The 26,334-nt window shown below is 38.6% G+C and overlaps 1 protein-coding gene across 3 annotated transcripts in view; it reads right to left on the bottom strand.

Moving 5' to 3' along the window:
• Positions 1-346: 346 nt before the first annotated feature.
• The window catches only part of LOC141432131 (protein argonaute-3-like), a 41,412-nt gene continuing 15,424 nt past the window's right edge, over positions 347-26,334 (bottom strand). For all 3 annotated transcript variants that reach the window (XM_074093580.1, XM_074093578.1, XM_074093581.1), the window contains 15 exons: positions 23,837-23,970; positions 22,679-22,848; positions 22,351-22,444; positions 22,169-22,273; positions 21,214-21,344; positions 19,943-20,060; positions 18,591-18,758; positions 15,782-15,889; positions 14,789-14,908; positions 13,487-13,576; positions 13,043-13,171; positions 4,707-4,816; positions 3,563-3,653; positions 2,207-2,409; positions 347-814 (listed from right to left, as the gene is read on the bottom strand). In XM_074093580.1, coding sequence (XP_073949681.1) covers positions 706-814; positions 2,207-2,409; positions 3,563-3,653; positions 4,707-4,816; positions 13,043-13,171; positions 13,487-13,576; positions 14,789-14,908; positions 15,782-15,889; positions 18,591-18,758; positions 19,943-20,060; positions 21,214-21,344; positions 22,169-22,273; positions 22,351-22,444; positions 22,679-22,848; positions 23,837-23,970 — 1,880 coding nt within the window. In that variant the 3' untranslated portion in view covers positions 347-705. The remainder of the gene's footprint in view (positions 815-2,206; positions 2,410-3,562; positions 3,654-4,706; positions 4,817-13,042; positions 13,172-13,486; positions 13,577-14,788; positions 14,909-15,781; positions 15,890-18,590; positions 18,759-19,942; positions 20,061-21,213; positions 21,345-22,168; positions 22,274-22,350; positions 22,445-22,678; positions 22,849-23,836; positions 23,971-26,334) is intronic.

Below are 26,334 nucleotides of genomic sequence, written 5' to 3'. Positions count from 1 at the left end.
ACAACGAAAAAAGTTTTTATTTCTATCAGAAAGAGCGTTAAAATAATTACTTCAAAAAAAAAACATTTTAAAGTAGATAGAAGACTTCAAATTAGCTTACTCAATGTAGCTATCGAAAAGTATTTTTCGAGAATTGGTTTATTAGTACTAAAACCAGTGGGATCCGGAGGTTTTAATGTTTTTAGGAACGGAAATCCATGACCATATATATATTTTTTTTAATTACGGCCTTTTTGATAAACTTCCACTTTGTTATCAGTTGGTAAAAGTAAATCCGGCTTAACATAAAAGTTTATTATGCTGTCCTAAAAACTTTCTCACAGGACATGAACGATTGAGATATGTCTTACTACCCTCTCTTCTCAAAATTTCACCCTGTATAAGCATATAGTTAAGACAACTCCAGAAAATATAAATATACACAATTAGATTAATTATACAATAAATAGACAGGACATAATTTGGAACTGGCAAGTTTCAGAATTATAAATCAAAGCCTCATATTTACTCTTCAGAGTAATGACTTGAAAGAAAGTCTGTCAATCTATTTTCTATAGAATACTATACTTTAACATTTGTCATCATCAAAAATAACTTAATAAAAACTGTTAAATTCATAGAAAACTATGCTAACATTAACATACTTAATTCTAATTTATTTTTGTCATTTTATATATTTTTGACATATGTTTTTATAATAAATAATTATGTTTTCGAGTTACACGAAGAACATACGGCTATACTGCAACATTTGTCGAGCACGCGCAGTCTCTTTGGCGCCTTCTCCAACCCGGCATTGTCGAATTTCTCTTCACTAAAAAAGTTTTGATATTTAATTCGAATTATCTTATTAAAGTAATACAAAAAAATGTATACTTGGGGTTTCTCTACGGGATTCAATCAGGTATAAGAAGATACGTAGAAGAACGAGGGTTGCCAACATAGCCAAGCGAATTAGCTCGTTGAAGTGGCAATGGGAGAACAGATGGTCGTTTGAGGCTGAAAAAGTTTTGACTGGAGGCCGCGGATCGGCAAGCGGATGGAAGGATGGCCTGGTTAAAACCACGTGTTCGCGGTGGATGCAAGCCATTTCCAACCGAAACAACTGGAGATCTATGAGGAAGCCTAGTCTGCCAAATAATAAGTAAGACTCGAGCTTCGTTTAGTTATGCGTTGTCTGTCAGTCAGTTTCGTTAATTTTCTGTAGACATTATCATTATCAGGGGTCGGACAAAAAGTGCCGATGACGTCAAACCACTTATAGGTTGATTTCAAATAGTATTTTTGATTTTCATAAACAATTATCACTTATCATTTATCAACCTATTTATTAAACGATATGAAATTTATTTTATTCACTGAATTCCATTGAGTTATTTAAGATTATTTTATTACATCATTAATGCTACTTTGTTACTACATGTCACACGGAAGTTTAAATAAAAAACATCATCTTGTGTGCAAGATTACGTAATTTTTACGTCATCCGCACTTTTTGTCCGACCCCTGATCATTATAGATAAATAAGAGCTAAAGAGTCAAATCAAACTTCCATTCGTTCAATCATACGCGTAAAGTTATTCTGGATTTAGAAAGTCACAGAAATATAGTGACAGTGTGAAATATTTGTATGTCTAACAGGGGACGTCCTACGGCTGATTTATGATGGTGATGAATACAAGATAAAAATTAAGTGACTTCTTTTTAAATAGTTACTTTATACTGACATCATCTGAGTTTTCGAGTGGAGACCGCGGATCAGCAAGCGAAGCGTAGGACGTCCACCAACGAGATGGACAGATGACCTAGTTTAACCTCTTCATTGCCACGCTACGGATGAAGTGACAGGCTCTTTACGCCACAGAAAAACCAGCGATAAATCAACTTGACTTTTAATTCCATTGCAGAAGGATTAATTTCGTGTTGAATGTTTGTTTGTCATGCATAGATGAACGTGGCGTGCGAGGCATTCTATTGGCTGTCACGACTGGGTGACTGTGGCGGTGAAGAGGTTAAAGCAGCGGGTTCACAGGATGCAAGCCGCTGCCAACCGAAGCAACTGGAGGTCTATGGGGGATACCTATGTCCAACAGTGGACTACCTACGGCTGAGATGATGATGACAGACATCATCCGAGAGTAAATCCACAATAGTTTTATTACTTATTCTAATCTTCAAATGGATAATCATAGTGGTATGTACTTACTAAGTAAGCGAGCGAGCGCGCAAGCAAGCGAGGTGCGCATAATACGTCGGCGTCGGATACGACACGGAGCGCATACAACGCGAATAAAGGTGGCATAGATAGTATGTCAGCTGTTCCACCTCGTCGTGCTTTAAGCCGCCGTCGTTGCAGACGGCGTGGTAGCGCGTTGGACGCGCCGTGCCTTTGATGGCTTGGTGCGACACCTGGAAAACACGTGCTGTTATAACGGATCCCACGAGATGGACGGTAACGGTGTAGTCAGCCCAGGCGCTGGCAGGAACGGGGAGTGTTAAGGCCCGCTTCACATGCACACGGTCACTGCACGGTCGCCGTGCCGTGTTTAAATAGAAATGTATGAGCTACATAGCCAGCTTTTACATGGCACGGTCACGGCACGGTCGCCGTGCCATGTGAAAGCTGTCTATGTAGCTCATGTGAAACGGGCCTCATCTCTGTGAAACTATTGATAGCAAACTTATGAAAGTTTAGTCTACAGATTAACTTAGGTTAGGTTAGGTTTATTTTTTAACAACCCTGTAAAGAATTTCTGAAAAAATTGCAAAATAATATTAAATGACTCAAAATCGGAACAAATGCAGAAAATGGCGAAGCATTACTCAGCAGTGGGACACTTCTCTAGGCTAAACAATAATAAAGACCGTCCCCCGGCCATTTTTTCCAATAGCTTCGACATTTTTTAAATGTCTGCAACAGTACTCCCATGGAGTAGTGAGTTCCATGGGCGGTGAATTTTTATATACGTTGCTACGAGTCGAAATGGCCAAAAAAAATATAAAATGCCACTAGTGACCCACCCCGGCTTTGCAGGAGTGCTATTAAAAAAAAGCCTAGGCCTCTATTCAAAGGCACTTTACATTTTTAAACTCCTTTCCCCCAAAACTACACACATGCAAAGCTGGAGCGCGTCGCTTGTGTCATACATCCATATCCATACTAATATTATAAATGCGAAAGTGTGTTTGTATGTTTGTGTGTTTGTCCGTCTTTCACGCCGTAACAGAGCGACGGATCGACGTGATTTTTGGCATAGAGACAGTTTATGGACCCGAGAGTGACATAGGCTACTTTTTATCCCGGAAAAATGCACAGTTCCCGAGGAAACAGCGCGCGATAACCGAATACCACGCAGGCGGACGCGCGCGGGCAAAAGCTAGTATAATTATAACCTTCCGTGAAAATTATGTAACTGATGATAAAAACCACATTAAAATCCGTTGCGTAGTTCATGTTCTAAGCGTACAGGCAACGGAAAGTGACTTTATTTAATTCTATGTAAAGAAGATAGGTGATAGAAATGTAAAGAAGAGTATGAAGATGGTCTGCAACTTTTCTTACCAAGTAGAAGTCCAACTCTGTCGCATGCACGATGTCTCTATCTACGACTGTGCCAGGTTCCACGTTTCTCGGGTTGTTTTCAAAGAACAATCTGCAAATAAATAATAATTTCGAATTGGGTGATTCTTAACCGGTCGACCGTGAGAGATTTGAGAGGTGTAATAACTGTAAAATCAGATTTTTACTTGCTTTGAAATAGATTATCCTGTCATCGTCGGCGAAGACAAGATAATGAAGATCGACCTTCACTTCAGGTAAGTTCGTTTGATCATCTAATAAATAGATTTAAGTGCCTGTCCACTAGAGCGGAGCGAGGCAGCAGAGCGGAGCGAGAATATAATGCGGAGCATAGTCACGGAGGCGCGAAGCTACGATAAGATAGTGGAGAGGAGCGAGAGAGTAATGCGGTGCGGAGTAGCCGCGGACGGTTTCCATTAGCGGAGCATCCCCGCTCGCGCTTGTTGCTCTGGCCCGCTTCCCCACTCGCCCTCGTTTTTTTGCCCGCTTCCGCGCTCCTCTTCCTCGCTCTTACTAGTTACCAACTCTCTGTCCACTAAAGAGGAGCAGAGATTTTATGCAATTCTATTGGTAATTTTTTTTATCTTGCTAACCGCTCCGCTGCCTCGCTCTGCTCCAGTGAACAGGCAGCCTTAAGAGTCCAGGTAATTAATCAGTTGACATTAAGGGGCTGTTTCACCATCCATTGATTAGTGTTAACTGACGGTTATATGTGGTGCCGTCTCCGTCTATTCGAACAAAACAAACAGAGGCGGCATCACATTTAACCGTCAGTTAACACTAATCAGTGGATGGTGAAACAGCCCCTAAATGTCGAGGGAGTTGCGGTTAACCATTAAATTGACAAAATTGAAAAAAGTTCATGATTCAAGCCTCGTCGGTACCTTATAGTCCAAAAAATTCTACATAAAAAATACAAAAAAATAGTCTTGAATAATGGGTCTCGTGTGGCACACTGCCAATTTAAGGGTCGAATAGCGTAGAAGACTAAGAGCCTGTTTCACAACTCATAGATAAGTTTTATGTGACAGATAAATGTAATGCCGTCTCTGTTTATTTTGACATAACCAACAGAGACGGCACCACATTTATTTACGAGTGATGAAACAGTAAACTAGGGAGTTACCTGGTGTGATGGCGCTTCTGTACGAGCAGGAACAGTACCTCAGGCTTGGCCGCCGTGCCCGCTAGACGCTGGTAAGCCTGGTGCACCGCCAACAGTTCGCTATTCATCACCTGCAAGTATTGGGCAATTGCAAGTATGAGCCGTGGTGGCCTAGTGGTTTGACCTATTGCTTCTCAAGCAGAGGGTCGTGGGATCGAGCCGGCTCGCACCTCTAAGTTTTTCAGAATTTATGTGCAAAATAACATTCGAAATCATAGTGAGTAATGCACACATCAGCGAAGAAATTTAATGGCGTGTGTGAAGTTCCCAACCCGCACTGGGCCCGCCCGCGTGGGACCTTCCGCCCAAGCCTCTCTCTCTCTCTCCCTCGTAGCTCTCATACAGAGAAGCCCTGTGCCCTGCAGTGGAGATAGACTGAGATGATGATGATGAAGTATGGGTTACTATTTTTTTAATATATTCAGGTCTTCCTGCAACTACAATTGCCGGACGCTTATGCGTAAAAATTTGGCCATAAAAAACTTATTCATTCATAAAACTTTTTCGTGTACTACAATGGGTAGTTTCCTTCCTGGGTAAAAAAATAGTACTCTATTTAGTCAGCCAGTTAAATTATCAGAAAATGGTGTGAGCGTATTTCTTATTTATACAGGAACCTCCTAATATTTTGTAAACAAGTACATTATACTTCTTCGTTATTCAAGAAAAAAGAAATAAACACCATATACTACGGATAAATAATAAGTCAGGAATTGTAACTGCGTTATAAAAATGGTCTTCAGTGTTTTAGTAGGCGTGGCTTAAGGCGCGCTTATAGAAGAATTTTCGGTATTTGAGGGGGTGAAGCAGACGACGCGGTGGAGGCGAATGCGGGGCGCCTCACGCGTCTGTTACGCAGCCCGTTGACGGCCTTATTCTGTTTGTATCCGTATTCTGGTTAATGTGAATTCCGGATTTTTCCTTAAAATTATAATTACACATTTTTTTGGTGTAATAAAGAAAATCTTCGTTTAATATGAATAGTCTTGGTAATAAACAAATTATTTATGCCTCTTCATGCCCACAGTTTGATTTGTAACGTAGGTAATGGATAGACATTTAGACTGAACAGGTCGATAGATAGATATGATGAAAAGGATAATATAAAGGTAAATCAATACAAATAAAAAAACATTTTTATTTCAATCTGAAAATCTAGATTACAAGCTAGGCAAATCTATACATATAATAATAAAACAGTAAAGAAAAAGTTGTCCGTTCACTTTTACGAAATGAAATGAAATCATTTATTCAGTAAATAGGCCGCAAAGGCACTTTTACACGTCATTTTTTAAACTACCAGCGCTTTCGGAAAGACCATCATTATTCAATGCCAAGAAGAATGCGCCGCTAGAAACTTGGCAGAAAGTCGTTTTTTCAAAATAAAATAATTGCAAATAAAATAGGTACTAAAAAACTACAGTATACAATTAAAGAAAAAATTACAAAAAGAATATTATTATAATACAGGGATGTATGGGGTCCCTTAGTTACAAAACTAAACACTAACTATATCTAAACTATATCTACGTTCAGTAGAAGTGTAGAATGCTTCCACCGTCATAAATAAAATAAAAATCTGAAATATACATTTCAGGTCAAGCAACCATTAAGCTTTTGGATTCAGAAGGCAAGCTCACGTCTGCCGCCCCCCAAAGTTAGCTCACACGCACTAATGTCATGCTCTGAAAGCAGAGCGGTACCGAGGACATGGTAATGCTTCCGTTCCCATAAGCTCTATGGGCCAAGGGGATGGATAAAGTTCCTGAGTTAATCATAACTACTAAACAGAAATCAACGAAATTTTGTGTAGTGATAGCTTATTGGTGTTGTTGTCCAGGCTTCTCAGCAGGCATACAAAGTTAAGGATCTAAAAAACTGTCGTAAGACCTGTCCTTATGTATGGCTGTGAGGCCTGGACACTAACACACAAAGAGAAATATCAACTCCTTGTAGCGGAAAGGAAGGTCTTGCGTAAGATCCTGGGACCTGTCAAAAGAGACGACGGCACGTGGAGGATCCGTAATAAGAGAGAGATCCTGGACCTGGTGGCTGAACCCAACATCATCGGCGTAACAAAATCACACAGACTTCGCTGGTTCGGCCACCTACTACGAATGGGAGAGGATCGGGCTGGGAGGACAGTGTCCAGGCGGATCATCGACGTCTCCACGACCACGACTGGCAAGAGAGAGGCTGTGCGCGATCGGGGACAGATGGCATGCTCTTGTTTCGGAGGCCAAGACCCTCTTTGGGTCCCTGAGCCAAATTAGTTAGTTAGATAGCTTATTAGTCTGGTCAACATTTAGGATACTTTATGTTACGGAAAATAAATATTTTTGGATATAATAAAAAATTGCTCTAAATCGGATTCCGCGCGGACGCAGTCGACGGCAACAATTAGTTTTAAATAAATTTATAGCTCTTCCAAAATTGTCTGGAGCATGAAGCGATGCTTTTCTTATTTTCGTGATTTGAGAAGTATGGACATGTAGGAGAAAGTTATTTATCTTCAGTCAGAGGAGATTCCAAAGTTGATTGTCTGGAGCATGAAGCGATGTTTTCCCTATTTTCGTCGCTTGAAAAGTATAGATATGTAGAAGAAAGTTCTTTTCTTCAGTCAGAGGAGGTCTACAGTTATTTTTGATGAAGATTCTTTTTCCCTTAGTGGCATTCCCCGAGCTCGACGGGAATCAACAATTTTGGGTAGTAACCAGTCCATATAAAATGAAATTAGTTTGTCTTTCATTTATCTATAAGTATGATTACTGTTTTGAGGTGATGATTTTCACCACTCCACACAGCAAATATACACTGTGCTCGACACGTGACATGGAGACCTTGGATCTGGTCATACCAGTTACTATTTTTGTTAATTTCAGTAGTTTTAGTTTCCTTTTCATAATTCTACATCTGAATTTCGTTTTCTTTGATACATTTTTCAAGTCCATTTCTAAAGGCTACACTTCAAGCGGGCACTTTATTTCACTTTTACTTAAAGATGATACATTTTGGGAGAAAAAATTAAAGACAAACTAATTTCAAAATTGAAAATACAAACTGAAATATAGATGCACACAAAAACCAGAAAAATAAGACCAGCACTGGAAATCGAACCCAGGTCCTCGGTATTCCGTACCGCGTGCTATACCGCTACACCACTGCTGGTCCACCAGCAGTGACCAGCAGTGGTGGTTGACCGGCAGTGGTGTAGCGGTATAGCACGCGGTACGGAATACCGAGGACCTGGGTTCGATTCCCAGTGCTGGTCTTATTTTTCTGGTTTTTCTGTGCATCTATATTTCAGTTTGTATTTTCAATTTAGGTTTTACGGGATGACCGTAAGAGAAAAAAAAAATGGAATGGAAATAAAAAATATAAAAAGATTCCAAAAAACCAAGCTTGATTTACGTGAAGGTAAATTACAAATCGAAGTTCCTATAATAAATAAGTCGCTGATAAGGTAGGCGGTAGGCGTCGTAATGTACGGTCTGGTACACACGGACCGCATTCCAATTGCAATCCGGCTGTAAAATGGCAGAACTACATCAGAACTGCGTAAGAACTACACTCCGACTGCCTAAAATGGCAGTTGGAATGCAGTCCTCTGACAGTCGGGTCCAGTGCTGGTGCAGTTGTACTAACTGCGCAATAACTGCATCCAAACTCCCATTTTGCAGCCGGATTGCAGTTGGAGTACATGTTTTTGTCAATAATTTACTAGTGCAACCAAGTGCAACCATCTTATTTTATTAAAATAATTTATGTTAAATAACTTGGCTGAATGCAAGATATTACCTTTGCCTGCAAAAAAATGAGAAAATCTAAACTTAGATCGAAACTGTTGCATCTACTATCAGAAATGTCAGTGAAACTGTCAAAGGGATCAAGCAGGGCTACTACGAAACTCGAAACTAGAAGTTCGTGTCGTGCGGTCCCTCTGACACTTATACTATTTAATACGAGAGCGAAAGGGACGGTACGATACGAACTTCGAGTTTCGAGTTTCGTAGTAGCCGCCGCGTAGTTCGCCGCATGTTCGCCGTGAGTAGTATAGGTAATACAACGTGCCTACAATTTGTATGGCAGTCGCGGTCGAATCTGGACGAAGCCGTCCGCGTCCGTGAGCAGCCGAGGCCCGCGCCTACCAGCTCGCGGTCGTAGTACGAATGTGAAATCCGCTCAGCAGGGCTGCTACGAAACTCGAAGATCGTGGGTTGCGGTCCCTCTGACACTTATACTATTTAATACGAGAGCGAGAGGGACGGTACGATACGAACTTCGAGTTTCGAGTTTCATAGTAGCCGCAAGGTTCGCCGCATGTTCGCCGTGAGTAGTATAGGTTTATACAACGTGCCTACAATTTGTATGGCAGTTGCGGTAGAATCTGGACGAAGCCGTCCGCGTCCGTGAGCAGCCGAGGCCCGCGCCAACCAGCTTGCGGTCGTAGTACGAATGTGAAATCCGCTCAGCAGGGCTACTACGAAACTCGAAGTTCGTGGGTTGCGGTCCCTCTGACACTTATACTATTTAGTACGAGAGCGAGAGGGACCGCACGACACGAACTTCGAGTTTGGAGTTTCGTAGTAGCCCTGCTGACTCGGCCCGACTCCGGCCGGTCGCTTAGTGTGTGGTAGGTACTTACCGTTTAGGTACTCTAATGCTTTTCATATGTGCTCTGAGTTCACTTATGCGTTTCCTCTTTCGCTTAACTTTTTAATACTGCGATTACCCATATTATTTGCTCTCAAAAGTAGTACTAGCGCGTTAGAAAAATGTGCACAGGTCCGTCGTCGACTACGTACACGCGTGTACTGGCGACTGGGAAATACTTATTTATTTATTTATTTATTTATGTATTTGGGCACAAACGGTACAATAAAACTTACATTGTAAACAATGACATCAAACATTAACCAACAAAGTTGCCACAGGTTATTAATTCCCAATAATAAAGTATGAAACGGGTAAGAAATAACAAACACCAAAGAAAAGAAAAAAGGCTACGACTTGCAAAAAGAGAACGTGCATATAACCCATTCTCAAAAAATGGCATAACATTACTTAACTACTACTAATGACAGTCTTATATTTACTAAGAGAAATGCTAAATAAATCAATATCAGAGAATTTGCTGTTATACATTTTACAAACTCGTTTAATGAATGAGTTCGCAGCATATTTGCGATGAGTAAAGGGTACATGAAGCATACAATTAAGATTTCTCGAATTCAGGCGAGGTACTCTCAACCTAATTTACTCAAAAGATACGGGGAGTCAATCTCATTTAATAATATTTTCAATAACATGACCTGATCTCTGAACGTGCGCCTACTCTCGAGAGATGCAAATTCCACATCAAAATGCTTTCCAGATCGCGAAGCTTTAAAGTTTATATGTTTTATTAGTTTATTTTGAATTCTCTCAATTGAGTCCCTGTAAACGTTATACTGAGGATTCCAAACCGCCGAAGAATATTCCAGGATTGGCCTCACCAAGGAGTTATAAAGAATTAAAATAGTATTAGGGCTCTGGAACTCCCTTCCAGACCTAAGTACGAAACCCAATAGTTTAAAGGCCCTATTAGTAATGTTATGTATGTGCTCACAAAAAATTAACTTACTATCAATGTACACTCCTAAGTCCTTTACAGTTGTTGTCCTCTGTACAATTTCATTATTTAACACATAATCATATTTAATAACATTATTTTTTCTGGTAAAGAGATCACGTTACATTTTTTAACATTCAAATGTAGAGCGTTATCTTTACAATATTGGCCAAGACTATTTAGATCAGTTTGTAACTCCGAACAATCATCAGCAGTCTTAATAATCTTAAATATTTTTTTATCATCTGCGTAAAGTAAGCAGTTACTAGATTTAAACTGAGAAACTACATCATTTATAAAAATATTAAAGAAAAGCGGTCCCAAATGGGACCCCTGAGGGACTCCGGAAGGAACAGGCACGAAACTTGAGCAGAAACCCTTTACCGCCACTGCCTGAGACCGATCTCTCAAATAAGACTCGACCCAACGCAGAAGATCCCATGTACACCAGCAAACTCAAGCTTCCGCAATAACAACTCATGAGAGATTTTGTCAAAAGCCTTTGAGTAATCAGTGTACACGGCATCCACCTGGAAACCCCCGTCCATCGCAGTGTAGACCTGATCGACAAATTCACAAAGGTTGGATTCAGTGGATTTCCTGTCAACGAATCCGTGTTGCTCTTGGACAATAACTGATCTCAGAACAGGAAACACGTGGTCATAGATGATCTTCTCAAACAGCTTAGGAATGACACTAATCTTAGAAATCGGTCGATAATTACTAATATCATGCCTGTCGCCTGCCTTGAACACAGGGGTCACAAATGAGCACTTCCAGCAGTCAGGCATAATCCCCGATTTTAACGACTTATTGAAAAGAATAGTAATTGGCAATGACAATTGGCTTCGGCTATGGTACCAAAACAGGGGTGGAATACCATCGGGGCCAGAACCCTTTTAAATTAAGATTCCTTAAATAATTACACACTTTGTCACATGTTATATCCACTCCATTAATATTAATACAATTTGAAAAATCATCCGAAGGAACAAAAGTACCATCACTGGCAACCGACGTTTCAAAGACCGAGTGAAAATATCTATTAAACAGATTACAAATCTGGACACCATCCGAAACAGTCTCACTGCCCAAAAACATAGAGTCCGGGATAGAAGAGCCTGAAGCGTTATTCTTTTTCGAGTTAACGAAACGCCAAAAATATTTACTATTTTCTCTTATTTTAGACTCCGCATGTACTATATAGTTCCGGTAACACGATTCTTGAATTCGCCTCTGACGCTCTCTAAGTATAGCGAACGTATTGTAGTCGCCAAGCCGGCCGTAAATTTTCCATTTTTTATGGAATTTTAGCTTTTCATTTATAATTTTTATTAAAGGTCTTGAGTACCAGACTGGATATCTTAAATTATTGTTTACTTCCTTAGAAGGAACGCAGTGGCAAATCACTTCTTCAAGTATTTCATAGAACCGCTTCACCGAAACATTTTGGCCGCCGCCCGCGCGCTTGAACCGTTTTATTTTGCCAAAGACGAAATAAATTGGTATGATTGATGTACTCAACCTATCGAAAATCTATAAAGCATAAATCTAAATCTACTAAAAACTATTTAATAAAGCAAATTTTGTGTTGATATTCATAATAGTTTTCATAATATTTGGTTTAACGTGTAAATGAAGGCTCTTTTTCAAAAAAATAATCTATCGAGGTTTTTGTCAGCAATCGTGTTTTTGATGAAGTCAAAAACTAGCTAATAGACTGAAAATATACATATAAAAAAATTGCAGTTGTAAGTATTGTGTAAGTATATTTTAAATATTTTCTAAAATTGTAGTTTTCACTACGTACAGCGCCCTTAAAAGCGTGTTCAGCGAGTCATCTGACTGACATCTGATATTGCATCGCGCGAGCAAACCGAGCCCTGCTTTCTTTCTGAATTTCCACGTCTATTTGCAACCATGAAAATTATTCGTATAAGAATCATAAGTCATTTTGGTTTAAGGTATAGCCACTTTTTGTGTGGAATTTGTTCTGAGTGACGCTTCCTAACTTATTATTTATTCGTAGACAATGTAATATAATCCACACATTATTACAATTAAAAAGGTAATAGATGGCTACAATTATTTTACTACTAGTGTTTACCCACAGACCTTATATCGAGACGAAAAGAGCGCTTCAAACTGTATGAGAACCTAGCGTGTCGAATTTTTCGTACCTACGCAAGGTAGGTAAACTCTTAAGGTCATATGTCGATAAAATAATAATAATAAACATTATAAGGTCTGTGTGTTTACCCGTGGCTTCACACAAGTAAATCATTAGACCCAGCAGCTTAATTGAAAAAATCCCAGCGGTTGTTGTTTCGAGATATTGTTTCGGAATAAAATGCCTATGTTTTATTCTAGATGTCCAGCTATCTACATACCAAATTTCATTCAAATCCGTCCAGCCGTTTCAGCATGAAGGAGTAACAATCATACTCACAGACTTTCGCATTTATAATATTAGTAGGATCATGGAGTTCACAATACTTTTTACACTGCATTTTAGTGGTTATGAGACGAGATTGTTTAAATACACGATTATCACCTCTTATTGAATCAATCTGTGTTAACAGTTTTGATTAATTCGTGCCAGCTCTTGTGAATCAACTTGTAGTAATATGACTTAAAGGCGGGGCCTAAAAATTGATTAACATGTTTTTAGCATTTGTAAAAGTACCTGAGCAAATTGCCCCTCGGACACACCGTCGCGGAAGACGAAGATCTTCGTAGGGAGGGCCCCATTACGCTGCCTGTATAGAGTCAGATGCTCTACCATCATATCTTCAAACTCTACAATCATTTCTTTCTGTAAAGAGAAAAACAAATGAAATATGAGTGGTGACACTATCGCATAATGTTTAAATATGAATATATGTATTTTTAAATACATACTTATATATATTAGGCTATGAAACGACAAAGTACAAAAGTGTGCCGCTACTTGATGCTAACTGTACAGTCAGCAGCAGAAGTGGATGAGCGGTTACGGTGCTCAAAATGATCTACACGCGACTACTCCCAAGGTAAGAGGTGTTTAGGTAATGTGAAGCACTACAACTGCTTATTTACTTCTGCTGCTGACCTATCTTCATATATTAACGAGTATTTTTAGTTCAATTACCTTTGGCGTCTGTATGCTCAGTGCAATATTGTAAATAAAGCACCTGGGATCAATCGACGCTGTAACCGCTGCAATACTGGGCGTGGCCGACTAAAACATAGACAGTGAGTAAATAGTACCTAGAGATGGGCCGAACATGGGTTTCATCGAATACGAATATTCGGCCGAATGTTCGGTAAAACTTTTGCCGAACTGATTATTCGGCCGAATATTCGGCATAATCTCAATACCTCTGGTGTTGCAGATGTTTATGGGTGGTGGTGATCTCTTACCATCAGGAGACCCACTTGCTCGTTTGCCATCCAGTAGAATAATAATAATAATAATTGATTCCTAAGTAGAAACTAGAAATATGATTCATTTTTGTTGAGACTTTTAATCATGCAACTCTTGACTAAAACAAAAAACTTGCTTGACTTTTTCTGTAGCTTAATCTTAAAGAAGCTACATACTTATATTTTGTTTTTAATTAATAATCATCTTTTTTATCTGCTAATAACAGAAAATAAAGCTACAGTGTCAACATAAACAAAACCTCACTGTACCCCATAAAAATAACACATTTAACACTCATTTCATACATGGTTCAATACAGTAAAAAGAAAAGTACCAATTTGCCGAACATTCGGTGATTTAGCCGAATATTCGGTAAACCTGCCGAATATGCCGAATACCGAATATAAAAACCTACTTTGTAAATTCCGTACAAAATTAGAATAATATTACTTGATTTTTCGTAACAGCTACGGTGAGCGTGTCAGACACGCTTTTGGCCAGTTCTAGTATGTTTTAATTATTTTACGGTCAGCAATTGCTATTCCAGCCGAGACTAATATAAAGCTTTTTTCAAAAAAGGTGGAGAAAAAAATAAAAATTAGAATAAACTTAATCAATAATATGTTTATATTATGACATTTAATTTTATTCCAATAAAATTTTTATTCATTCGCACCTTTTTTTATCATTAAAATACACTGCAGGTGTATTTATCCACTGAAAACACCACAAGCTGTTTCAGACCCAATAGAAAAGTCCGGAGTTCAAACAAAATAACTGAAACAGGCCATTTGAGTTAGCTGTATGCCTGTATATGACTTGTGCCAACATTTCCATGTCCTTCTTAACTTTAAAAAATATGTGACTGATTGCAGGAGCGCTAATTCATTATTGTCGAGCTAGCGCGCCTGCAATATTTTTAACTTTTAAATTTTTCGCTGACCATAAACTACGCACTTCACCTTCTGATATGTAAAGAATAATGTCAACTATTACGGTCATTTTAGAGAAAAGAGCATTAGTTACCTGTTCGGGAGACGGATGGGTGACGTCGGCACCTACGACCATCACGCGGCCTTGTTTAAGGCAAGCAGGCATGGAGCGGTTGTCCAACGCCTGGTTGATTCCCATTAGCTTCGAATTCACCTGCAATTGAACAAGTTAAATATCCAATTCCAACCGACAAACCGTTAGACCTAGAGACCTTATTGTCTAGCACACTTGGAATCAATCGTTTTCAGCACCTCTTTCTGTTACAGTTTAACACGAGGGTAGATAGAGATAGCGAATGTGATCGCAAACATCAACGCTTTGGACAATACGGCCTCTTTACATCAATCATCATCAATCATCATTAGGGTCACAATCCTAACAAGTTCCACGAGATCGATCGAGCACCGCAATGTCATGCATGACCAAGTTGGCTGCCCACCATACTTCATCTAAAGTGTTGCTCCCGTGTGACCTTATACAAATCTAGTAAGTAGTCCCAGAGGTGATGCACAGCATCTGCGTAAAACAATACCTTGAAAGATAGAGCTTGTGGTCCAACCAGTGATCCGTACGGCTTTACTTAGCTCGGGCTTTAAACTCAACTTATCCATAAGTAGTCAATTATATTTCTCTAATATAATTGACTACTAGTGACTGTGAGCTATAGACCTCGCGCGTTTTTAGAAATGACTGAAATATGATATTTTTTACATTTTCAACCGCCCATGGCTTCGATACTTTGTAAAATTTCTACACTAAATTGATAAAAAAATCCATAATATTAGTATCGACCATGCTCACAAAATTTTACGAGAGAGAATAGCCGGAAATCCGGACTTACAACCTCCTTTTCTAAAGCCCGGTTTATTCTCGCAAGAAAAATCGTGCAAGTCGCATCACATTGCGATTGCAAGGCCGCAAAGGTAACGTAACGAGTTTGTAGTGGTCAATCGGGCGCCGCAATGTAATGCAGTTTACGCGATTTTTCTTGCAGAACTGGGCTTAAGCTTGTAACAACAATGGTACCTTTAACAGGATGTTACGCACTGTCTGCGGGTTCATACGCTTTTCTGCAGTAAATTCTTTGATGCATTGAGTCAAGATCCCCACATCGCGCTCAGCCATTTGCTTCACCTAAAAAAAAATGTTATTTATTTTAACATTTGAAACTTAACCGTAAAATTTTGCACTCGTTTTTAAATGAAACAACGAAATTATTTAAAATTGTGTTAACTTCTATAATAAAAAAACCGGCCAAGTGCGAGTCGGACTTGCGCACCGAGGGTTCCGTACAAACCTGTAGGTAGAAACTTAAAAATTATTAAACAATTATATGATGTAACTAAAAATTTACGGTTTTCGCAGTTTTTCCTTTATCTGTGCTATTAGAGACGTTGCTTCATACCAAATTTCAAGATTCTGAGTTCACGGGAAGTACCCTGTAGGTTTTGATTCCCTTGCGAGTTTCGAAAATTTGCAGCATAAACGGCTGTCTTTTGATTGCGTTGGCTTAGAAGTTTGATTTTTCACAGCTCTAAGGGACAGTAGACCTGAGTATTTGACATAAATTTCAGCTTGATACCTCCACGCGTTCCTGAGAAAAAGGGTCTTGACAGACGGATGGACAGACGGACAACAAAGTGATCCTATAAGGGTTCCGTTTTTTCCTATCGAGGTACGGAACCCTAAAAACATAATAAATACCGGCAATAAATGTACATGTAGGTATTTTTACTACTCCATTTGTGTTCGAAATACCGAGAAACGTGTGTTACAATTTGACCATAAATTTAAAGGTTAAAATAGATGGAGTATACATACACTAGACTAGTTACATTACATAAAAACAAAATTAAGTCGCAATTTATTCTTATGTTGAGGTAAATAATCAGTCTGTCAGTTAAATTATCATTAAATATTGGACACCTCATCATCATCATCTCAGCTTATAACGTCCCACTCCACTGCTGGGCACACCAGCCACCACACCATTGGACACCTACGAGTATTTTACTAAAAAGTCACAGACTGTGTCACTGGCACCGAATGTGTGCCATAGAAGTGAGTGATGTGTGATATGCGTAAACATAGCATATAATATAGCACATAAATATACAAAAAAATGTAAAACTGTAATTTTGAAAAATATATAGTAATATCAGTGTTCATTAAATAGACTCCATCGAATACGATAGAAAAATATATATTTTTTTTAATGACGCAATTCGTGAAACGGAACAGAGTAGTGAGTGACGTGACACAACATTATCGGCAATGAGGGCTATCGCATATTATTATGAATTCGCCGCTAGAGGCGCTAGTGTAGCATGAGGTCTCGGATTTCCGAATCAAATAAATCAAGTCAAATCTCATAGTTTATGGGTGAGTTACGCGGGTTTATTTATAATTAGAATAATTTTGTGAATATTTTGCATTACCTGAAATTAATTATGGGAATTATGCGTTACGGGGCAATTAATGTCTGTGTTTTGAGACAGTTTTGTTTTTCGGAAACTTTTGTCCTCCCTTTTTTCCGAACAAAACGGGACTACGCGACACTGTGGTTGCTCGATATTTTTATGGTACGGTTTTAAGGTGTATTAAATATGATTTTTATCCAAACTTTGTTTTCACACCCGTAATAACAGAATTTGAAAGCCACACTTAAAACCTCACGCCACAGTGGCGCCATCTAGAAAGACAAAAAACGATAGCCCTCATTGCCGCGGTTCATTGTTCAATAACAATGAACACTAAGATATTTTAAATTTTTAAACAAAACTTGCAAGATTTTGTAAACGCGGCTATTTGGAACACGGCCGCAGCCATCTTGTGCCTCTTGTAGCCAGTGCTTGTCAGTACGAGTGTGTCTGCCTTGTATACGAGTTTCCGTTGCATTTTCTTTGCATTGTATTTTGTTATTGTTCATTTCTGTTATTATTGTTGTTGGCTTTTGTTAGTGTTTCTCGTTAAGTTTGTTATTTTTTGGCAAAATGATTAAACGGCCTAAAAAGACTGTTTTGAACTCCCAGAGTCGGGAGTTTGTTTGTTTGTTTGTTTGTAATTCGTTTGAGGGATTATTTCGAGCGAGAACGAGAAAACGGTGGCCCAGTGGGCGGAAAACTGAAAAAATATATACTTTTTTTTAAATATAATGCAACTTCTCCAAAAATAGGCACTAATAACTCTTAAAAAAATCGATAGTAGTTCACTCGATAAATGGTACATCTCTAAAACTGTCAAACTCGATTCGTGACTTTTATATTCTTTAAAAACGAACAAAAGAAAATAAAAGTCTATCACGAATAATTATTGAAGTAGACACATTAACTTTATATTAAGAACAGTTCCATCAGGCCACATTTTTAATTTTGATTGAATTTTTATGGAATAACCGAGAAAAACTAAAAAAATAAATGCAACGTTGCCAGCTCAGCAGGTATGATGAACGCTCTTAATATGTAACGTAAAAAAACTTGTTACCTTTTGCCTGACCGCAGCGACTTGTAGAGTCGAGAGCATAAATATCTATACAGCCTTAGTGGCATAAATAAATAAATAAATAATAAATGTATTACGACCCCACTAATATTATAGATGCGAAAGTTTGAAAAGTCTGTTTGTTTTTATTTTTTCTTTGTTGCCTTATCATGTCTAAGCCGCTGAACTGAAAATCGGTTACCTATACAGATAGTTCGGAGTCCCGGGGAAGGGCACAGGATTGTTTTATCCCGGAAACTCGCATAGTACCCGCGGGATGGCGATAAACGAATTCCACGTAGACGGAGCCGTGGACAACAGCTAGTATTTAAATAAATTAATCATAATCACTGACCTTGTGGTAATAATCTTTTCCTCTCGTAGAAACTACGATGAACAAGAACTTGACTTGTTCATCCAGGCATTTGAACAGCATGTTTTTAAGATCCTTTATTTGCAGGTTAAAGTGCTTCACTACCGGCTCTGTCACAGTCATGCCCATTTGAATGCCACAACTCTTGATCTGAAAAAAAAAAATATGTCACAACCTAGCAAGACTTTTCACGTATGTCAACTCCTAGTCCTGTGCAAGTATTTATTTATTTATATTCAATTGCTTAAATGTAGTTTGTTAGTTTGTTAGGTGTTTGAAGTCTGTCATACATGTTACCTCGAGGGAGGTGTCACAATATTTTTATTTACTAGAATTGAATGAAATTCGAATAATAATAGTAATAATTTAGCCTGCATTAAAAGTCTATCTAATTACATTATTCTAGTGACTAGACTAGAATCTAGTCCATTAACTTTATAAATTAAATTTAAAACACAATTACTGTTTTAATTGGCGTTGAGATAGAACAAAATAGATAATATTTGGAGCCGTGGTGGCCTAGCGGTTTGACCTATCGCCTCTCGAGCAAAGGGTCGTGGGCTTGCACCTCTGAGATTTTCGAACTTCATGTGCGGAATTACATTTGAAATTTACCAGGAGCTTTGCGGTGAAGGAAAACATCTTGAGGAAACCTGCACAAAACTGCGAGCCCTCTTGTTCTGAGAGGAGGCCTGTGCCCAGCAGTGGGACGTACATAGGCTGGGGTGATGATGATGAGATAATATTTAGGATAAAAAAATTAAAATTTCAAAAAAAAATCATAAATTCGTTCATAAAATAAAATTAAAATCTGTAATGGCATCAGCATATTATTTAGGTATTACTTTCATCTCATCAAGAATAAACTTATTTATTGTCCGCATCGGATCGATATAAAGCTCAGTTTAGACATGCAAGGAAAATCGTGCAAGTTGCATTCGCTTGCAGCACTCGATTGACCACTTCGGACTAGTTCACTTTACGGCCTCGCAATGTAATGCACGATTATTCTTGCAAGTCTAAACTGAGCTTTATAGGCATAAGCTGCCTACTTGCTAACCATAACAAGATAGCTATCAAGACAAAATGGCGGTGCGGCGGAAGCGGCAGCTATCGGCTACTAAGGCATTGTAATTTTTTTTTTTTATAAAACTGAGTCTTGATTGACCCCGATCTCTTCTGAACCAGACCTGACCTCAACTGAGATAGAGGTATGATGAACTCAACTGACGTCATATAAATGACATCAGTTCGGACGTCTCGTCATGTCCATACAAAAAAAAATCGTCGTGAAGTTTGTTGGTATCATCTAAGAAATTAAAACCTGATCTTACCATTGCAATGATTCCACCATAATCTGGTGGGAACCGCGAGGAGGGCTCGATAACAATAAAGCCCCATCGCTGCAGTGTTTCTGCCTTCAGCAGCTTCTGTGCGTTCCAGGCTCCATTCCTAAATAAGTAAATTATGTATAATCATCAAAAAAAAAAAACGCTCGTGGGTGGAATTTAAACAGTTGGACCATAATACAAACCGGTTGTATACAAAACTACTAATCATCATCATAATCAGCCGTAGGACGTAAGCCTTCTCCATAGACCTCCAGTGGCCTCGGATGAAAGCGGCTAGCATCCACCGTGAACCCGCGACTTTAACCAAGGTCATCCATCCATCTCGTTGGTAGAAATCGTACGCTACTCGCCGATCTGCGGTCTCCAATAGAGAACTTTTCGGCCCCAACGGCCATCTGTTCTCCGAGCTATGGCCTGCCCATTGCGACTTCAACGAGCTAATTCGCTTGACTATGTCGGTGACCTTTGTTCTTCTACGTATCTCCTCATTTCTGATACAAAACTACTGACTGGGAAAAATCCGTTATTATAGTTGGATTGAAATGAAATGAAATATTTTATACTTATGTTAATGATTTATGAAATAAAGCACCAGTCTCGATCCGACCTTGCAGTTTACCTAATTCATGTGTTTCCATATCAAAGCGTGGCTCAGACGGAGCATTGAAATAAAGTTTTACTCAGATCAAAGTAATTTATCTACAGCCATAGCGTCAAAACATGTATACATCGACCTTATGTTTAGTGGCATAAAGGTGTATAGATATTTTGACGTCTTGGTAACGTATTGTAAAAATACAACCAGATAATAGAAACAGAGCCGTAATAATGGAAGCTGTGCCCAGACAACATAACCTCTGGAAACCTGTCGTTAGAATGGAAAAAGCTGAACAAAGGGAACTTATTGTCGGTCCTAGTTTCAGAGATAATCGCGTTTAAAGTAAAATGTCGAAAAAAAATCATTTTTTCTTTTTTTACTCTATATGTATTAATAAGCAGGGTCTAAATTCTAATTTGACAGAGACAAGTGTTTAAATCGTTTTATTATGAGTTAAATTATCCCTTCAAGTTAAGTAAAAAAGGGACCTAACTGTCGGTCGTATACTTTAGCGCTCGGTATCGGTTTGGAAGACGTGTCGGTACTTGTCGGCGCGTGTTTACTGATTATCGAGCCCTGTTTACTGATTATGTCCCTAGCGAACTGATTTATGCCACCACAGGCAGCGGGTGTTTGCATTAGAAGATTAACTCACCTTGGCGTGGTCACACGTGGATCGCCGGTCTCCAATTGGGGTGCGGGCAGCACTTTCGCTTGGACAGCGAAGAATTTATCGGATATTTCCAAGCCGAACTGCTTGAAATCCTTGTTGCCTGTATAGTTCATCTAAGACAGAAAATAATTTTCTTCAAACAAAATTAAAGACACGTCAGGTCATTACAAAGCCAACATGTAGTCCGGCATAATACGGAACTCTTCAAGTCAGAAAATTATTTATGACTTTATCAATTAAAAAAATACAGCATAAAAGTAAAAACCAATGCGCTGTAAAATTCAGTAACACATAAAAAAAACACAAAAAAGGCGTACAAAAAATACAATAAAAAAAGTTATTTAAGGATTTTTATCCTTGCTTCCCTAAAGCGACGGAAGACCACACTCTTCGGCAAGAAGTTGAAGTGCAGGAACATCTATCTGCTGGGGCTGATGCAATGTATTATCATTGTCACTTGTAGCTTGTCATGTTTATGAATTAGGGTCCTAATCACACTGTGCCATGGCTGGCACATTATTTATCTGGATCGTGTAGATTGATTTGGAATGCAGTGATATCTATTTCATGCGCGATCGATCCAGATAAGCCACGCCACCATCTCACCTTAGAAGTGTTCTAGTTACCTAGTATATAAGCTAGCAAATAATGTAATGTAGTACACTTTTGAGTTCAGTTTGAGATTAGTAAAGAAGTTCAAGTTAACCCTGCTAAAGGCACTTTTACTCTTTCGCTCAACTTCTCCTAAATTACAGTTGTTTATTACAGTTGTCAGCAGCTTCTGACCATTGGGTGAGGTGGTGGAAGTAAGTTTGCGCTTATCCTTACTACTGGAGGGTTTGAATTGTTGTTGAACGGTTGCGTGAAACTTCTTGCCATTTTGCCGCTTCTAGTGGCTGTAATGTGCTGTTATTGTTAGCTGTGTAAATTAACTTACGTCTTTGATGACTTCTTCGATTTTACGCTTACGTTCGTCGGGGGGCGTCGCGGCTTGTTTCACCATAGTTGACAGCTGTTTGTCATTCAGTTGCTTGTTGCGGGCCTATTTATAGACAAAAATCATTAATATTTTCTTCAAATTTAACAATGCACTGAATCCTTATTAGTTTTATTACTTACGTGACCATATGCCACTTCAAGGAGCTCCATAGGATAGTAGATGTTCTTATCCTTGGGGCCCACCCACACGCAATTTAGGCGGGGGTATTGCAACCTAAAAGCAAATAAGTATATATGAAAACAGGTATTTAAAACAAAAAATGACTTAAGATCAGAGGCCTTATGGTTTATTGTGTAACACGCTTGGAATCATGGTCGTTTTCACCTTTTCTTTCTGTCATACGGCATAAGACGAGGATAGAAAAAGATAGTGACACGATCGCGAACGTCAGCACATTAGATAATACGGCCTCTGGCCCTTGGCTTAAATATTAGATCAGATACTAACCTGACATTCTTCACTTTTTGAAAATATTCCGCTACGGTGATCATCTTGTGGCCTCCGTTGGGGAGATCCATACGGAATGTATGCCGATCCGCCGGTTCAGACAGGCCGTTCACAATGAACTCGCGTTTCTGGCCTGTCCGCGACGTATCCCCTCCTATATAAGCGACCACCTAAAAACAAAAGCAAAATGTTAGGGATGGGTCGAAATTGATTTTGGCAGCTTGAGAGTTTAAATGCCGAACACTCGGCACTAGAAAAAAAAACCTACTTGCTAAGATTAATTTTTGGAGTGTTTTTGTATTATTTATTTCAACTCCAATTTTTTTTTACTTTTACGGTCATCCCGTAAAACCCATATCGAAAATACCGACTGAATTATGGATGCGCAGAAAAACCAGAAAAATAAAACCAGCGCTGGGAATCAAACCCAGGTCCTCGGCATTCCGTGTCACGTGCTATACCGCTACACCACCGCTGGACAGTGGTACAGACACGAATTTCTCCTATGCACCACATATCTCAGCTTGTTTGTTCCTATTTAGTCACTTAAGCAGCGACACTAGCGACATCTATGCTGTAGCCGCAGTGGGAATCGAACCCAGGTATAGTCAAGGGCAAAGATATCGACACCAAAGTTACATGTATACACGACCTTAAGTGGTCGTGTATACATATTTTGTAACTTTGGCCGTGTCGATATCTTTGCCCTTGACTGTACAGCGCTGGTCTTATTTTCCTGGTTTTTCTGTTCATCCATATTTCAGTTTGTATTTTCGAAATGGGTTTTACGGGATGACCGTAAAAGTAACAAAAATTTGGATTCGAAATAAATAATACAAAAAGACTCCAAAAATCAATCTTAATTTGATTGCTTAGTAGCGACATCTCTTGTCCGGGCGAGCGGGTAGTTCCGATGGGGTGCTGAAAGTGTCAATGTTATTAAAATCATTGTGTGTATCACGGGCCGTAAGGGGATTACAAACTCGAGTGATTTAAAGCCCTCCATCTCCGGCGTCGGGCTTCTAATAGACTCTCGTTAGTAATCCCCTTCTTACGCCCCTTAATGCACAATGTACTATAACATAAAATTAAAAGACGAACGGGGGCGAAGCCGCGAGCAACAGCTAGTTTATAATATTAGTGAGATAGATTAATTACCTTGAGTCCTTTGAGGAATGATGTTAAGTATTCGTTTTTCGGCTGTTGTTCGATGGGCTTGTGGGGGTTCATGGAGAAGTCCGAGATGAAAGCCTGAAGCAAATTTTGCTGTTTCGGGAACCCCTTGTGAGCCACTGTTGAACAAAACATTGGTTATTATTGCTTTCTCATACACTTACATACATAAAAATATAGTATTATTGACGGGCAATGTTATAATAAATAATAATAATAATAAAACATGTATTTCAGGCGACACGGCCCTTAGAATTAGATCTTAAAGACTAACATACATATAATTACGTTTTTTATGAATGAAGAATTCTAATTTTTATTATAGTGTCTTGGATCTTTAATAAGTATGTATAATCCATCGCACACTTCAATAAGTATGTTTTCCCGTTGACTAGCACCTATAGTGCAAGCTTTTGCTTGTTCGATTGAGGCTGAGTAACTACGAATAAATAATAAGTCAAGAAGCGTAACTCAGAACAAATCCAACACAAAAAGTGGCCATAGCTAAAACCAAAACGACTTATGATTCAAAGGATCAATTTCAAGGTTGCAAATAGACGTGCTTGTTGAATGGTTAAAATTCAGAAACAAAGCAGGGATTGGTTGGCTCGCGTGATGCAATGTCAGATGCACACACTACATAGACAACTGGCGTTAAGACGGATCACTTACATCTAACGTTTCAATGACGTTATCAATAAGGAAAAGGAGGAGGTTATCAATTCGGTTGTATTTTTTTGGTTGTTACCTCGGAACCTAAGGATCCTAAGGAAATTGAGGGAACTCTTCAAATATTGTAGGGACACCGATGGTAAATTGGATATATTTAGTAATAACTCGTGAATTTGCTCTTGAACATCATCATTTGATGAAGTGGAACTAATGATAAAGACAAGTGAAAACCACAGTTGACCAAAGTTAGGTACTACTCAATAACAAGTATTTCACGGGTTTAATTATTTTAACACAGTTGCTAAGCAATTTATGCCCCTCGTAATGCATAGGTATGGTGAGATAGAACGGGTGGTGAAGCACCAGGACTCTTGAATAATGAACGTCTCTGCATCGGAAAAAGCAATCTTTCGTAAAAGGTGATGAGCAGTTGACATTAAACTATTGTATCTTATATTATTCACACTAAAAATCGTAAAAAATATAAAGACTGTTTGTAAGTACCTATTGTTTGGGCGATACAGGAAAGAAGAAAGTATGAAGAGGGGCGAGGAAACTGCAATTTACATTACGTGAGTCATATACCACAGACTTGATGTTGCATAATAATGACCATCTCCAACTGATAATGTATTTGAACATTTTTGAATATAAATCTAATTTTACGACTTCTTACTAGTGGAAAGTGATCCCTGGACATTTTAATTTTGCATTGTTCATGCACCACTTCATAACACACGTTGGCATGATAATTTAAAGCTGTTCACAATCAAAAGTGCGTAAATTTGACGTGAGCTCACTAAACTTGCAAAATAAATGTCAGTCAAAATTAAATGACGCGCATGCGCACCTTAGCGCAGGACACAGTTAGGACACAGTTTCCATTTTTATAACGCAGTTACAATTCCTGACTTATTATTTGTTCGTAGCTGAGTAATGATATTTTTTAGAAGGTTGTTTCCCAATCAGTTGTCACCACAATTTTCAACGTCGCTAATATACACGTGCAGCTAAATAACGACTCCATGTAGGTTGTTTTACGTTAATTCTAATACTTTAGTGTAGTCATTGTCATTATAGTCTATTTGTTCTAACACGATTCAAATGACACATGATGATTATGTAACTTTTTGAGGTGGTAACAATTTTTTTATTTTTTCCAATAGAGATATAACGCTTGAAAAAATTAAATCACATTAAAACTGCTGATTGTTCGAATATTTCAACTCAAATTTGCTAACAAAGTGTTATGTTATTGCGTAGGCACTGTGTTATATTAACTTACTTTCTTTAATGAACGCCTTTACAATGCTGTTTCAATAGGCTGCAATTGCTAGAAGTAAGGGTAATCGGTAAAAAATAAAAGCTTAAAATAAACGAACTTATTATTAATTTGCAAGTGCACACTCGATGTATTGAATAAATTATATTTTAAAATTCAAATAAGACTTTCAGTTCGATAATGTAACGTTTAAAATAATGCTATTGCCACTTTTAGCACTAGGTACATGCAAAAGTATCGATAGTTTGCGTAACAGTAGGAGGGACTTAGTTACATCAGTTTGGCATCTGTCATTTGAATCATGTTAGAAAAGAATAAAAGAAAAAGAGAAAGAAAATACTTTTATTTAGGATTCTGCCTGTTCTTGTGTTGGCTAACACACGTGTTTAGGTTAGGATTGTTCACTGCATCAATCTTGAGTGCTCAACCCGCTTTGAGATCTTAAATTTTCTGTTGGTGTTGGTTACTGTAGTAGGTAAGTGTTTGTGAGCGTCTTGTGATGTCGAGTATAGGGGACGAGGAGCCGCCC

This window comes from Choristoneura fumiferana, chromosome 10 (assembly GCF_025370935.1).
Source record: "Choristoneura fumiferana chromosome 10, NRCan_CFum_1, whole genome shotgun sequence".
NCBI classification, from domain to species: Eukaryota; Metazoa; Arthropoda; class Insecta; order Lepidoptera; family Tortricidae; genus Choristoneura; species Choristoneura fumiferana.
This window is presented reverse-complemented; position numbering and strand designations above follow the sequence as displayed.